Source organism: Astyanax mexicanus, chromosome 3 (assembly GCF_023375975.1).
Source record: "Astyanax mexicanus isolate ESR-SI-001 chromosome 3, AstMex3_surface, whole genome shotgun sequence".
Lineage (NCBI taxonomy): Eukaryota > Metazoa > Chordata > Actinopteri > Characiformes > Acestrorhamphidae > Astyanax > Astyanax mexicanus.
Genome location: NC_064410.1, coordinates 62,152,554 through 62,168,060, shown reverse-complemented (window position 1 = coordinate 62,168,060; position 15,507 = coordinate 62,152,554). Strand labels below are relative to the sequence as shown.

General features: G+C 36.7%; 1 protein-coding gene across 4 annotated transcripts in view; it reads right to left on the bottom strand.

The window, feature by feature from the left end:
* Positions 1-782: 782 nt before the first annotated feature.
* The window catches only part of pals2b (protein associated with LIN7 2, MAGUK p55 family member b), a 56,262-nt gene continuing 41,537 nt past the window's right edge, over positions 783-15,507 (bottom strand). For all 4 annotated transcript variants that reach the window (XM_049475995.1, XM_049475993.1, XM_049475994.1 and 1 more), the window contains 5 exons: positions 14,220-14,288; positions 13,945-14,106; positions 9,025-9,227; positions 4,407-4,535; positions 783-3,369 (listed from right to left, as the gene is read on the bottom strand). In XM_049475995.1, the coding sequence (XP_049331952.1) occupies positions 3,193-3,369; positions 4,407-4,535; positions 9,025-9,227; positions 13,945-14,106; positions 14,220-14,288 (740 nt within the window). In that variant the 3' untranslated portion in view covers positions 783-3,192. The remainder of the gene's footprint in view (positions 3,370-4,406; positions 4,536-9,024; positions 9,228-13,944; positions 14,107-14,219; positions 14,289-15,507) is intronic.

Here is a 15,507-nt window from a genome sequence, read left to right as displayed (position 1 = left end):
GAGCTAGCCCTACGGTTAGCGGCTAATGCTAATACTGCTGCAACCAGCCTTAGTGCTGGAGAAACTTCAGTGAAAACTCACCCTTATATAAGATATTGGAAATCTAATCTTACTGTAAATAAACGGAAGCACTTTACTCACCCAAATAAACAGTTTTCAGGAGAGAAATCTGTGTAGATTAACATCCAGCACTTGTTTGACTTTAAAAGAAAATGTTTTTTAAGAATCACAGTTTACTGTTTACTTTCCCCAGCTGGAGAAACTTCACTTGACTGGGAGAATTCATACATAAGGAGCACCGGATTATAAAAAAATACAGTAGTTCATTCCAGGCTTGGGCAGATCGACAGTTCTTGTCCCTGATGTCATTTGTTAACTGATAGATTTTTGGAGAGTTTTGAATGGAAGAGACTGATTCTGGAAAGTGGATGAGCCAGCAGACTTCTTCTGAGAGAGGGATCTGTACCTACTGTCCATGGTGAGTCAGCAGATGAGGGAGAGTTTTGTGCTTCTACCTCAGTTAAGCATGAATGTTTAGCTGATTTGCATAAAAGTCACTGATTCTGTGTTAGTAGAAGATCAAATGCGTACTTTACTTTAAGTTGATTAAATACAAATTCATTTATAATTTAACTTAATGTTTGTTTTCTGTAATTTTAGATATTCTGTTTAAGTCTATATAGAAATTATACACTGTTTGTGACATTGTTATGGGTTTAAATAATCAATGAATTATTTTCCCTACTTTAAATAACACACAGCCTCCTCTGAAACCACTGGTAAAAAAAGGGTAAAATCTTCAGTAAGTTTATTGCGTTTCCTCTGGGGTGATTTTGACACAGTGTGGGACTCTGGAAACACTGGAAAAACTGACCAGTCTTGCTTAACACACGACCATACGACTCTGCTGAGGCAGCGTTTATGACACACAGTGTAAAACACAGCTAGTTTTTACTACAGATACAGAACAGCCTTTAGAGCTGAACACATCTTTAAAAAACAGACAAAAAATGCATTTTTAACTCAACATAAAGAAAATATAAGACAGGCTGATTATAAAGACAGAACACATTTTGCACATTGGGTTCACAATACACTTATATTAAGGATATGTGGCAGAGATATGATATATGTGGTGGAAAAGCAGTAAAAACACTGAGGTTTTGTAAACAGATTCTTTATATCAGGATCTAAACGCTTTAATACACAGTTTTACACTTAGTGTGCAGGTCGGGACTTTGGCTAAGAGCTGGTCTCTTCACTTCTGAGAACAAAAACATGGAGATTTGAGCCTCGTCCACACGTATCTGGATATTTATCCGTTTTTCATACTATTTACATACTAAGTAGTGTACTATCAAAGTCAGAAAGTTATAACATCCAATTCTAAACAGAGCGTTATATTAAAGTCCTTATATAAGAGCCATTACACAAGACCAGTGTCCCATCTCTGTGAATTGGAAGAGGAAACATACAGGAAAATTAATGTCTCATTACTGTTTTGCACAGTTCATTTTATTTGGCTCAAAAATGTGCAAAAAATCAGATTGCTGGGTTTGTTCTGGCTGCTGCACTTGCGCAGATCTCCACGTCACCCTCCCCCACCCTCAGCACAACCAGCAAGCTCTGTCCATTATGGGGAAGTGTGTTACTAATGGTTTTCTTCGTGACTGTGCTCCCAGCTCCCTTGAGATCATTAACAAACACCTCCCATGTAATTCCTTATCCCACAAGGTTATCTTTTGCATAGAGCTCTAAAAGGGGAGATGATAAAATACCGCAAAATAAAGGTCAAAGTACTGATTCTGAAAAATTTCTCTACATCACTAATAAAATCTGATAATCTGATTTAATCTTATAATCTGATTCAGTGAACAGTTTGTAGCCTTTGGCTCAAAAATGCATCAAAAAATCTGATTTTTTATTTGTTCTGGCTACTGTGCTTGCACAGGTCTCCATATCACCCTCATTCACTCTTGGCACAACCAGCAAGCTTAGTGAGTTACTAATGGTTTTCTTGGTGACTGTGCTCCCAGCTTCCTTGAGATCATTAACAAATTCCTCCCATGTAATGCTGGACTGACACTTTACCTTTCTCAAAAATCATCCTGACCCCATGAGGTCAGTTTTTGCATGGAGCTCTGAATGGAAAATGGAAGTCTAACTTATTCAGAAACATTTTTAATCCATTGACAAAATCTGATAAAAAATAGTGAACAATTAATAGTGTAAAGTATATTCTATTTTCATTCGACATTCAGCTTTTTTATATGTATAGGAGATTAGTTGATTACTAGATCAGAACTTTGGACAATACAGAGCTGGATGAGCCAACAGACTTTGTTTGAGGGAGGGATCTGTATCTACTGTCTGTGGTAGGTCAGCAGATGAAGGAGATGTAATAATGTTTTGTGGTTCTATCACAGTTAAGCAAAAACTAGCTTGTTTGTGTTTTTGCCTTTTAGCACAAGCTAACGCTAATGTGTGGTAAACAGTTAGCATAAACATGGGGCGTGGCTAGCAACAGCTGATTTGCATAAAAGTGACAGAGACTAAAACTTGTAAGAACAGAGCTTGTGTTGTGTATAGAATGTAAATCTATTCTTAGTCGTGTAAAAATAGGTATAATATATCTTTGATCTTTAATATATCCAAATACATGTGGGCGGGGCCTAAAACACAACCACAGTGTTCTAGTAGAGCCCTTTTCGTCATCATCTAGAATTTGCCAGACGCCACAGTACAATCCTACTCTGATTACAAATCAATTAAAAAGGTGTGAACAAACACAAAAACAGCCAAACAAACAAAGAAACAAAGAAACAAGTAAAACAACGACCAAAATGAACAACTGCACATTAAAAAAAAGACCAATTAACCAATAAATTACAAACACAGCCTCTGCATCTTCACACCCGGGTCTTTTCTCTCTTTTATAACGATGGAACGAATAGAAAGTTATCCTTGAAAATGTTCAAATATCAAAATAAATAGGTCCTCTTCCCTTTGAGTTCCAGTAGAAAAAATTGCATCGCGTGCACGGAGAGAGTGGGCGGGGCTTAAGGGAAGCTGGAAAGAGGATGTGGCTCTCACACAGTTGGTCGGTCAGAACGGATTACTTCCTTCAGCCCCGCCCACATCACGTCTGTGCCAACACACACACACAGTCGTACTCTGAAAGCTGGAGCCGGTTCAGTAGACCCAGTTGACGGGAACCCACTGCGGTTCTGAGAACAGTTTGTCCAGTCTGGCCTGTAGCGTCTCAAACGCAGCGTCCAGGTTATTATTGACGATGGTCAGATCAAAGTAGTGATTATAAGCTCTCTGGATACGAGCGCTCTCATCCACCGTCTTCTTCAGATCCACATCCTGAGAGACAGCAAACATACAGAACAGTTACACACATACAGTACAATATAGAACCAGCTTTACCACAGTTAGTTCCGACCCTGCGATGATGTGATTGGCTGAGAGGCGTTGCGTGAGTACCGTTATCAGCCGGTAACGCACTGTGACCGAAGCTCTCCATGTATTAATCTGCTACATACAGATTTTGCAGGGTCACTATTTTGCAAAACTGCAACTAGATTCTTTCTGAGATTATTTTATATAACTTGATTTATAACCACCTACCAACACCTTAGCAACCATTTAGCAACACCATAGCAACACCTTAGCAACCACTTAGCAAAACCTTGGAAACAATATAGCAACCACCACGGATACTATAGCAACACCTTAGCAACCACTTAGCAACACCTTGGAATCAATATAGCAACCATCACAGATTCCAAAGCAACACCTTAGTAACCACCTAGTAACACATCAGCAACCACTTAGCAACCACCATGGATACCATAGCAAACACCTTAGCAACCACTTAGCAACACCTTGGAAACAATATAGCAACCACCTAGCAACCACCACAGACACCATAGCAACACCATGGAAACCACTTAGCAACAATTTAGCAACCACCACGAATACCATAGCAACACCTTAGCAACAACTTAGCTACCACCACAGATACCATAGCAACAGCCTAGCAACACCTTCGCAACCCCTACAGACACCACAGCAACACCTTAGCAACCACTGGATACCATAGCAATATCATAGCAACCACCACAGATAACATAGCAACACCCTAGCAATCCCTTAGCAATACCTAGAAAAAATATAGCAAACACCGCAGATACCACATAACACCTTAGCAATCACCTAGCAACACCTTAGCAACCACCTTATCAATCGCTAAGCAACACCACAGTAAACTGTGGGAGCTATTTTAGCTGCACCACCTTCAGGAAATGCACTTTTCTGATGATTTATTTTATTACTATAAAAGGGAAAACACGTTAAACAGACTCTCTCGCTCAGTTTTTTAGGAAGTGATCTGAACGTACCGTCAGCTGTTTAGTGGTGATTCCAGCATCTACTACAGCTTTGTGCATCTCCTTCAGAGTATCAAACTCAGGAGCAGCGACGAAAACCACGTACGGCATAAACTCTGCTGTTCTCAGAACCTTCAGAGCCTGGAGAGAAAACCAGAAACAGAACATTAAAAACTAGAAATTTATTACACAGATTCACGTATTATTAAACACTAATTCAAAAAAATAAAAAAAACTAACAAATGTTATTAGGTTTGGATGGATTTGAGCTGCTCGGTCATGGAAACTCTCTATATTCCATGAGTCTCTACAACAAAAGGACACAAAATTACGTAACACGCTGCTCTTTAATAAGCTTTCAGAGACTACATTTGGGTAGTGTACCTCTTGGTGAGAGATTGAGTTAACTGCTAGACACTTTGCCCAGTTGACAGTCTGTGAAACTAGTGCATTATTGGATTGGGGGAGACAGGGTGGTTATTTCAACTGATTGTTCATTATCTAAATCAGGGGTGTCCAAACTTTTTTTTGGGGGGGCCTGAAGGAGAAATATATTTGAAGTCACGGGCCACAGACTCTGTAATAAAACAAATAATGAAATATACCACTTTAAATAATACATTTTCCTGATTACTTTCATTTACACACCATTTTACTCCACTTACTATCTTTATCTTTGACAGTGTTGTGTAAACTAAGATTTTTCAAATTGAGGTTTAATTTCATGATGTCTCTTAATATTAAACTCCTTAATTACGGCAACTTTTAGACTCTTTGGCCCGTTTTTCTGAGCTAGAAATGCGAACTCTCTCCGCTTTTAGACTCTTTGTCCCGTTTTTCTGCGCTAGAAATGCGCACTCTCCAGTTTTAGACTCTTTGGCCCGTTTCTGACACCTAGCGTTCAAACTTTGAATCTCACATTATAAAAACCTGCTTAACAGCGGGCCAACTTTCATTCTATTTCTAAAATACCTCACGGGCCGCTCCAAAAAAGGAAACAGGCCACAAATGGCCCGCGGGGCGTAGTTTGGACACCCCTGGTCTAGACTGTCTACCAACAAGTCATCAGCTCCTTTGTTTGCTATAATGTCGCAAACAAGAAAAACAGATCATATCGTATTTAGAAACTAGTCTAAGTTTAAGTTTTAGGTTTGGGATCCAACAAGGGTTGTGTTTGAGTATGGAGGTCAAACTTCTTGTTCTGGTTCGCAAACCTAATTTTTAATTTACTTATTTTTTTCTAATCTACTTTTTTCCAATTTTCTCCCCAATTTGCAAGGCTAATTATTCAACCCACTCATCAGGACTTCCCCTATCACTACTGATGACCCGTCACCAGGAGGATGAAGACTAGAAGCACACGTCTCCTCCGATACATGTGAAGTCAGACTCCGTTTTTTTTTTAACTGCTGCTGATGCTGTAGCATTGCCGAGTAGCGCTATCACAGCGCTAACGCTCGGAGGAAAGCAGCGCAGCGACTCGGTTCTGATACATCAGCTCACAGACGCAGCCTTGTGCTGATCTACATCACCCTAGGAGTGATGAGGGGAAAGAGAGAGTGCCATCTACTGTACTGTACCCACCCAGAGAGAGAGAGCAAGGACTATTGTGTCAAGCTGCATGACCAGGATTTGAACCGGCGATCTCCTGATCTCAGTAGCAGCACTTTAGACTGCTGGAGCACTCAAAGCCCCCCTGTATGATGTGACGTTTTGAGGGTTCCAAATTGGTTGTTTAAAATTGGTGTAAATGAAGCAAGACTATCTTCTGTTGTAGAAAGTTCTCCAGCTTTTACACTCTTCAAGAATTTTCTCCATCATCTGTTGTGTTTTTTAAAGTTCTTTTCCTGTAATTTTATAAAGTGAACTGTCAGCATTTGAAGGTTCTTATTGGGAAATGTTGGGTCAATGTGAGAGGAACCGAAACTCAAAAGCAGAACATATTAGTAAAACTACTGCAGTAATCAGAGGAAATATCAGAGAAAAGATATTCAGTGGAGTTAAAGAGCCAACAAACCGTAAATCATATTATTTTTCATTAAAGTTGATGTCTGTAAGTTTTGGTATTTGGGGGATTTAGCTCCCTCTCTGGTGAGAATGGGTAATTGCAGCGAGCATGCGGAAGAATCATTTTAAACTGGGAGGGTGTGATGCGAATCCGTGTATCATTCGTTCATTTGATATTCAATTGAGAATCAAAATCGGAAAATTAAAAAACCAATTCGTTTTTTCGTTTTTTCGTTTTTGAATATAATACCAAAAAACGAATAACGGCTTGTATTTTGTATTTTTATTTGGTTATCCAAACAAAAATTGGAAATTTAAAAAACGGACCAGGAGCCGAATTTGATTTTGATTTTGAACTTGACCCATTTGTGTGCCCCGGAAGTTACTGATTTGTTTATTCTTGGTGGGTTTCTGTTGCGCGGGAGTTCACTGCAGTGTTATCTACACAGTCTGTATTGCTGTAGGCTTTGGATGGAGTTGAGGATGGAGAGTTTTATCTTGTTCAGAGGAACTAAACGCGTTGCAGTGAAAGAAGACGATATGACAACAGAAAATACATGTCTTTTTCGGTTAAGGTCGTGTTGAACACAGAACCTTCTAACACTCATTGCAGAACATCGCTGGATCCCCATTTGCTGCAACGTGCACGAAATCTCTTCATGCGTCTTACCACCTTGAACTTGACCCATTTGTGTGCCCCGGAAGTTACTGATTTGTTTATTCTTGGTGGGTTTCTGTTGCGCGGGAGTTCACTGCAGTGTTATCTACACAGTCTGTATTGCTGTAGGCAGCATGGCCGGACTGGAACCACATTCTGGCCTAATTAAAGATCTTTTTGAAGGTGGTAAGATGCATGAAGAGATTTCGTGCACGTTGCAGCAAATGGGGATCCAGCGATGTTCTGCAATGAGTGTTAGAAGGTTCTGTGTTCAACACGACCTTAACCGAAAAAGACATGTATTTTCTGTTGTCATATCGTCTTCTTTCACTGCAACGCGTTTAGTTCCTCTGAACAAGATAAAACTCTCCATCCTCAACTCCATCCAAAGCCTACAGCAATACAGACTGTGTAGATAACACTGCAGTGAACTCCCGCGCAACAGAAACCCACCAAGAATAAACAAATCAGTAACTTCCGGGGCACACAAATGGGTCAAGTTCAAAATCAAAATCAAATTCGGCTCCTGGTCCGTTTTTTAAATTTCCAATTTTTGTTTGGATAACCAAATAAAAATACAAAATACAAGCCGTTATTCGTTTTTTGGTATTATATTCAAAAACGAAAAAACGAAAAAACGAATTGGTTTTTTAATTTTCCGATTTTGATTCTCAATTGAATATCAAATGAACGAATGATACACGGATTGATGCGGTCTCCTTTCAGTGCGGATGAATCTGATTCCAGGTTATGTTCAGTCAGAGAGAGAGAGAGAGAGAGAGAGCTCAGTCAGAAGCTTCACTCCTTCGTTTCTTTGGTTTTACTATGAGTGAATGGAGGAGCTACTGAGCTCTGAGTTTCCTCTTCTGAAGTCCCCATTGCTCCACCAGCCGCTAGCGTTCAGTAAAACTGAGCCGGATCCTCTTTTAGAGGCTGTACGTGTGACTTAAGTACGTAAAGACGCGTGACGTGGCCAGAAGAAGAACTCCTGCGAAAAGAGACTCGACGCCCCAGTTTTTAGAATGAATGTGAAATTTTGCTGCTGCAGCTCAGCCAATCAGCTCTCCCTTCTGCTCTGCCTCTAAACCCATACATCACCCAGTGCCCCTAAACCCAAACTACTCCCCTCATATTTTAGCATTTTTCAGATTTGAGCTGAGGGTTAAATCAGCTAAAATCAGAGAGTTTAATACCTTTTAAGCGTGAGATTATCTATTTCATTAAATTTGATAAATTGATTAAATATAAGTCTAATATAAGTCCAGATGTAAATATTACAACAGCAGAAAACTACACAATGACAGAAGCTACACACTGTTTTACTGGGGTGTAATGATTCATAAAAGTCACAAAAATATTCACACTCTAGAGGGAACTTTCTATGGAGTGTTTAAGCAAAATCATATTTTTTTTAATACTGAAAAATACTACTTATTTTTTTTTCTCAATAACAACAATATCAACTGGTTTAATAGCTTAGATATAATTTTAAAGCTTGAAATTTTAAAGCTAGTTATTATAAGTCAGTCAGCTTTTAATTCTTTTCTTAAATACTGGTATTATGATTATTATTTTTTTTTTTAATTAATTATTTTTTTGGAGGAGGGAGCGGATATTTTTCAAGGCGGAGTAATACATGGAGAGCATCGGTTACAGTGCATTACCGGCTGATAATGTCACTCATAAAATGCCTCTCAGCCAATCACATTGCAGGGTCGGAGCTAACTGTGGTATAATATGAAATAATGATGTTGTTAAATGTGTATTTTTCCTGTTATTTATATAAATAAATAAATAAAATATATCAATTCAAATTTTGAAAAAAAACAAGATAAAATAAACTAAAAAATAAATAAATAAATAAATAATCTAGATATACCAAAAATCTAATTTAGGCTGAAAGTATGATTATAGCATTATATTTCTGGACTAGATCAGCTAATGTCTGAGGGTAAAGAGACGCACCTGAGGATTCACATCCAGGATGCAGGTGCGTCCGTTTTTGACCACCTGGTGGATGGACTCGATCTTGGTGCCGTACAGATTGCCGTCGTACTCGCCGTGCTCCAGATAACGCCCCGCCTTAATATCCATCTCCATCTCCATCCGAGACACGAACTGATACGTCTGACCATCCTGCTCATCGTCCCTCGGCCGCCGAGACGTGACTGAGACACACAAACACAATATATTTTAGATTTTTAATCATTTATACATTTATTTTACTCAGAAATCGCTAAAATCTGTCTTTTCTACTCTTTACATTTTATTAAAAACAGTCTCGTTACTCCTATTTCATTTTAGCTCGTTTTCATTCCGGCTTCTCATCGTTCAATAAAACCCCTATCCAGATAAATCTCTCCATCCAGATAGAGTGAATCTGATTGTGATTGGATGTAGAGAAGTATAAACATATACCATTCCCACTCCCTATTGGTTTATACTGTGATCCATCATCACACCTGGAGACTCAAGAGAACTCCAGACTAACTCCAGTCCAACTAAACTTCTTTAATATATTTACATTCTACTAAGTAAAATACATTAATTTATAATCAGCATATATGCAGCTGAAACACTAGAGAACAGCCTAGAGCAAAATCCCAAATTATATAATCAACATTTTAATATTTTAACATGGCTTTTAGTAAAATGAGATGGGGGGGGGGGTTCTTAATGGTTATATATTTTTCCTCTTACATTACTTTTTACTTTTATACTTTAAGGGCCGTTCCACCCAATGGGAGCCATTTGCTTGTTGTAACTCTTTAAATTAAATTAAACCTATTTTTCTAATCTAAAAACACATATAAACTATTAAAAACATGTACTGGTCAAACTCAGCAGCAGCTTTACTCAAGGTTTCGAATTTGAAGATTAAAGAAGGTTATAAAAGTCATGTGACATCATTTAAAAATCATGTTTAAAAGCAGCTCAACTAATTCCTTTGATTTATTCTCAAGAAAGACTTTAACTTCTTTTTTTTACCTTTAAAAATGGTTGATTTATTGATTTATAACAAGTCACACAACAATGCAATAAAAATGGCATCTCTGAAAGATTTTAATATATTTAAAAGTTAATTATAGTTAATTATATTTCATGGTAAAGTTCAGAAGTGGAAAGTAATGAATCACATTTACTAAAGTTACTGTAATTGAGTAGATTTTATGAGTAATTTGTAATTTCTAAACTAGTTTTTAAACTAGGTAATTTTACATTTACTCAAGTACATTTTGATACAAGTAATTTACTTTGCTACATTACAAAACTCCCCATTACTGAGTAAAAAAAATGCTGGGGAAAAAAAACAATTGTTTGAATTTAAAAATAATTGGCTGTCAGCTTTCAAAACTTCCACATCAAACCTGAGACAACATGTGGTGTAAGTACTTTTATCATTAAACAATCTACTTAAATGTTAACAAAAAATAATAAGGACCTGTAAATCTATAAAATTACAGTTTATAGTCACCTATATTACCATAACTTTTTAATAGTAAAGAAAAAAAATGGATCATAGAAACCTATACCACTTGTTTTATGGTTTGGTCTGAACAAATACTACCTAAAACGTCCAAATTATTATGTGCAATAATAGTTCTTTAAAAACGATTTAATTTATGATTTGTTTTGTTTTGATTTGTTATTTTTTACATCAAATAATTAAAAGTAACTATGCAACTTTTACTCAAAGTACATTTTAAATTGAGTACTTTTTGACTTTTACTCGAGTAGATTTTTAGATGGGTACTTTTACTTAATTACAATTTTTCAGTACTTTTTCCACCTCTGGTAAAGTTTATAGTTAGAGAGCGGGGAAGCAGGTAACAAATTATTAAATTAATTTTTTATTAATGTTTTTTAATTACATATCTTACTTTTGTAATTAGGTTAATGTACAATACACTACGCTTAATAATAAAATGTATTTTAAAATGATTTTGTGTGCACATTTATACATGTAATTTCTTTGGGACAGAAATGGCAACGATTTGGCAGAATATGCTTTTAAGTAGTTTTGAAAGCAGTACTTTTTTAAACACTTTTATTTAAAGAGTAAAAAGCTTGAGTTGATACTTTTTCAACTTCTACAGAAGTATTTTAAACCCTAGTATCTATACTTCTACCTACAGAGAAATGAATGGAGATGCTTTTATGTTTTCTTTAAACTTATATTTATTTTGACCACTTTCCATTTGGGGGCGCTGCAGGTTTAAAGGTAATTGTAATGCAGCAGGTAGAGCAATATTTTATATAACACGCTGAAATTGAGTTACTGGAGTGTATTTAGAGGGAAAATTAAAGATTTTGTCTGACTATCTGCAGACAAAAGAACAATAAATAGATTTGTTTATGCCATTTTTTTATTTATGGATGGAGCATTGAAGAATCTAGAGTTTTTCTGAGTAAAGACCCACAGTATTAATATAAAAAAAATAAAATCTGCAATCAGAATTTATTATAAAAAAAAGGTATACTTGTAAATTCAAAACAGAAAATAGAAATATTAAATATATATATTTTAAAGATATTTGGTTACTTTATTAGTCTTTGCAGTTATTCGAAAATTATTTGTGTTAGATTTTGTGAGTCTTTGCTTTAATTTTTTTTATTTGTGGATTTTCTGTGGATTTTTCTTCAATCTCTAATTTGCCCCGTTTCATTTTTTTTCATTTTGATTGCACAAATTTTACTCCATTAAATTCTCCTTACTAATTCTACATACATTTTTTTTACTGTATTCAAAATACTCTCAAACACACACAGCATGTAAAAAATCCAACATTTTATTCATTTTTTAAAAACCTTTTTATTTATTTTTTTTAAATACTTTCAAAACATCTAAACATCTTTCTACATAAGCTTTAATCACTCTGCACATTTTCTGCATATTTACGCTATCACTAGAGTTTGGAATTGTATCCGCCTATAATCTGATCATTACTCTCCGGCAAAGAACAGATGAGTGACAGGACAGGGGGCCAATCAGATTTCAGCTGGGACCAATGCCACTGTAGCCCCGCCCCTAAAACACCACTGGGACGGAGGTATGGTACTAATGAACTGCCGCTAATCAGAGTCAAACGCCACTACCGCAACTCAACCTCTCATTATATTGCGGCTTAGTTTACGTTTATTTGTTTGTTTTGTTTATAGTCACTACAAGTTTAGGTTAAAATACTGACTGAGTTATAGTTTATAGTTTACTGAAGTGGAGCTGCTGCTTTTAATTGGATGCTAAATGTATGGGGTGGAGGCAATTGGAGACGGTTGGAGGCTTCTAGACACTACTGAGGACTGTTGGAGGCTACTGGAGATTACTGGAGAGGCTGTTGGAGACTACTGGAGAGACTGTTGGAGACTACTGGAGAGACTGTTGGAGGCTACTAAAGACTGTTGGAGGCTACTGGAGACTGTTGGTGGCTGTTGGAGACTCTTGGAGGCTATTGGAGACTGTTGGAGACTACTGGAGACTGATGGAGGCTACTGGAGACTGATGGAGGCTACTGGAAGCTGTTGGAGGCTACTGGAGCATGTTGGAGGCTAATAGGGACTATTGGAGCCTACTAGAGGCTACTGGAAGCTGTTAGAGACTACTGGAGACTGATGGAGGCTACTGGAGACAGTTGAAGACTGCGGTGGACTGACTGATCGATGGACACTGAGGTATGATAACGCTACCTTAAAAACAGACAATAGCCATTTAAATATCAAAAAAGTCAGTAAATCCAGTGTGCATTGGTTGGGTTTAAAGATTTTTGCGTATGTGTAATATAAGTTAGTCTTTAACTGGGTCTTCCTAATTGAAAGTTCAGAGTTTGAAAATAAATTGTGATTTAGCTGTGTGTGGACCCACTGTGGTTTAATTTCAGGGTAATGATAATAATGCTCAAAGTAGGGGACGAAATAAATGAGGGCAATGCCCTAAAAAAATCATTATTTTGTAATTATATTCAATTATCTTCTGTTAAATTTTACCAGATAATGGAGTATGCAGCTGTGGGAGGAATGTTTGACATAAATATGTAAAAATGTCTTATCTGCTTGCTAAAAAAAGATGTTTAAAATAAATGTAACACACAATATTAAATGAGAGAGGCTGAGGAGGGTGTTAGAGAAAAAAGGACACGTTCAGTATGTAAACGTTAAACGTTAAATACAAGCATTAAACATCTTTTATAGAATTATTGCTCCAGGAGTGTTCTAAGCATAAGGTCATCCAAAAGCAGTGTGTAAGACTGGTGGAGGAGAACATGATGCCAAGACGCATGAAAAAATGTGATTAAAATTAGCTGTGTTTATTCTATTAAACATTGATTTCTGTACTATTAATATATTAGTATTGTTGTTTTAAATGAATATGAACTTGTTTTCTTTGCATTACTTCTGGTTTGAAAGCTCTGCATCTTTTTTGTTATTTCAGACATTTTTCATTTTCTGCAAAAAAATGATATTTTTATTTGGAATTTGGAAGAAATGTTGTCAGTGGATTATAAAATAAGACAACAATGTTTATTTTGCCCAAATATATACCTATAAATAATTTTAAAACTTGCACTATAGTGTACTCTATAGAATGTACACTACATACTTATACACAGTATTTTGTCCAATGAAAAACAAGTATTTCCAAAACTGCAACTTTACAGGGAAAGAAAAAAACCCTAAACTTTCAGTGGAAGTCAATGCCAAAAGAGTTTATTTCAGGTAATTTTGAAGAGTTTCTATTGGTCCGTTTATCAATAAATTTTAGCACAGTGTAAGGGACAGTTTATCTGTTCAAATTATGTAGTATACAAAAAATCGGCAAAAATGGTGTGTGTGTGTGTGTGTGTGTGTGTGTGTGTGTGTGTGTGTGTGTGTGTGTGTGTGTGTACTCACATGGTACCGTGGTTCCGTAGCGGGTGGGTTGCATCACCATCAGCCGGTTCTTCAGGCTGCGCCGCCCGACTCCCTGTGCTCCAATCAGAACCAGCGTTTTCCTCTGGAACGGGGGCATACACGCCACCTCCTCATAGATCTGCAGCTCATGCCTGTCAAACTCTGCACTCCAGCAGCCAGACACACACACACACACACACACACACACTCAGTAACACAGCCAGATTACGCCCAGGTGAGGTCATGACTGGAGATCAGAAGCTCAGGTGACTCACCTGCATTCTTAGCTGTGAGGTACATCATCTTCTTCTTCTTCTTACCACTGACCGTCCCACACAGGATCCCTGACAACCAATCAAACAACAGAGTTCAGTGATTTCACCATCTGACCACCAGAGGGCACTACAGGAGTTTACACTCTACACACAACCCCGACAGGTCTTTATTACCTGCATCAGGTGTGTTAAATATAAGGGTGCAGGTAACCTCTGCAGGGTGTTGAACATGGTAATATGATATGACCATATATATCATAACAATTAAGCATATACTTAAATATTATGAGTTTCTTTGATTTTACCAAATTGAAAACCTCTGGAATATAATCAAGAGGAAGATGGATGATCACAAACCATCAAACCACCAAACTGAACTGCTTGAATTTTTGCACCAGGAGTAAAGCAGCATAAAGTTATCCAAAAGCAGTGTGAAAGACTGGTAGAGGAGAACATGATGCCAAGATGCATGAATTAAAACTGTGATTAAAAACCAACCAGGGTTATTCCAGCAAATATTGATTATTTCTGAACTCTTAAAACTTAAAAAAAAAATTACATTCCAAATATTAACCTTTTTTTTTCTTTGCATTATTTGAGGTTTGAAAGTTCTGCATATTTTTTGTTATTTCAGACGTTTCTCATTTTCTGTAAATAAATGCTCTAAATGAGAATATTTTTATTTGTAATTTGGGAGAAATGTTGTCTGTAGTTTATAGAACAAAACAACAATGTTCATTTTACTCAAACATAAACCTATAAATAGCAAAATCAGAGAAACTGATTCAGAAAAGTGCTCTCTTCATTTTTTCCACAGCTGTATGTTGTAAACTTAGAGTACCAGTCTAAAGTTTGGACACACCTTAACTTAAATTCAGTGTTTGTTCATTATTTTGAAATGTTCTGTATTGTAGATTAATACTAATCTCAGCCAAACTATGAAGAAAACATATGGAATTACTTACTAAACAAAAAAAATGTTAAAAACAAACCAGAATATGTTTTATATCTTTCTTAGATACAGACAGTTTTGTACATCTCTGCTGGATTTTCTCAGTCAGCTTTATGAGGTAGAGTCCCCTGGAATTCAGGCTTTCAGTTAACAGCTGTGCTGAACTCATCAAGAGTTAATTACTGGAATTTCTTGTCTCCTTAATACCTGACTGGTAGAATTCATACATAAAGAGCACCAGATTATAAGAAACACTGATGATTTTGGGAAAAATTTAAGGATTTTAAGTGCACCTTAACCATAAAAATATGGTAGCTAAACTTTGCCTTCATTAGA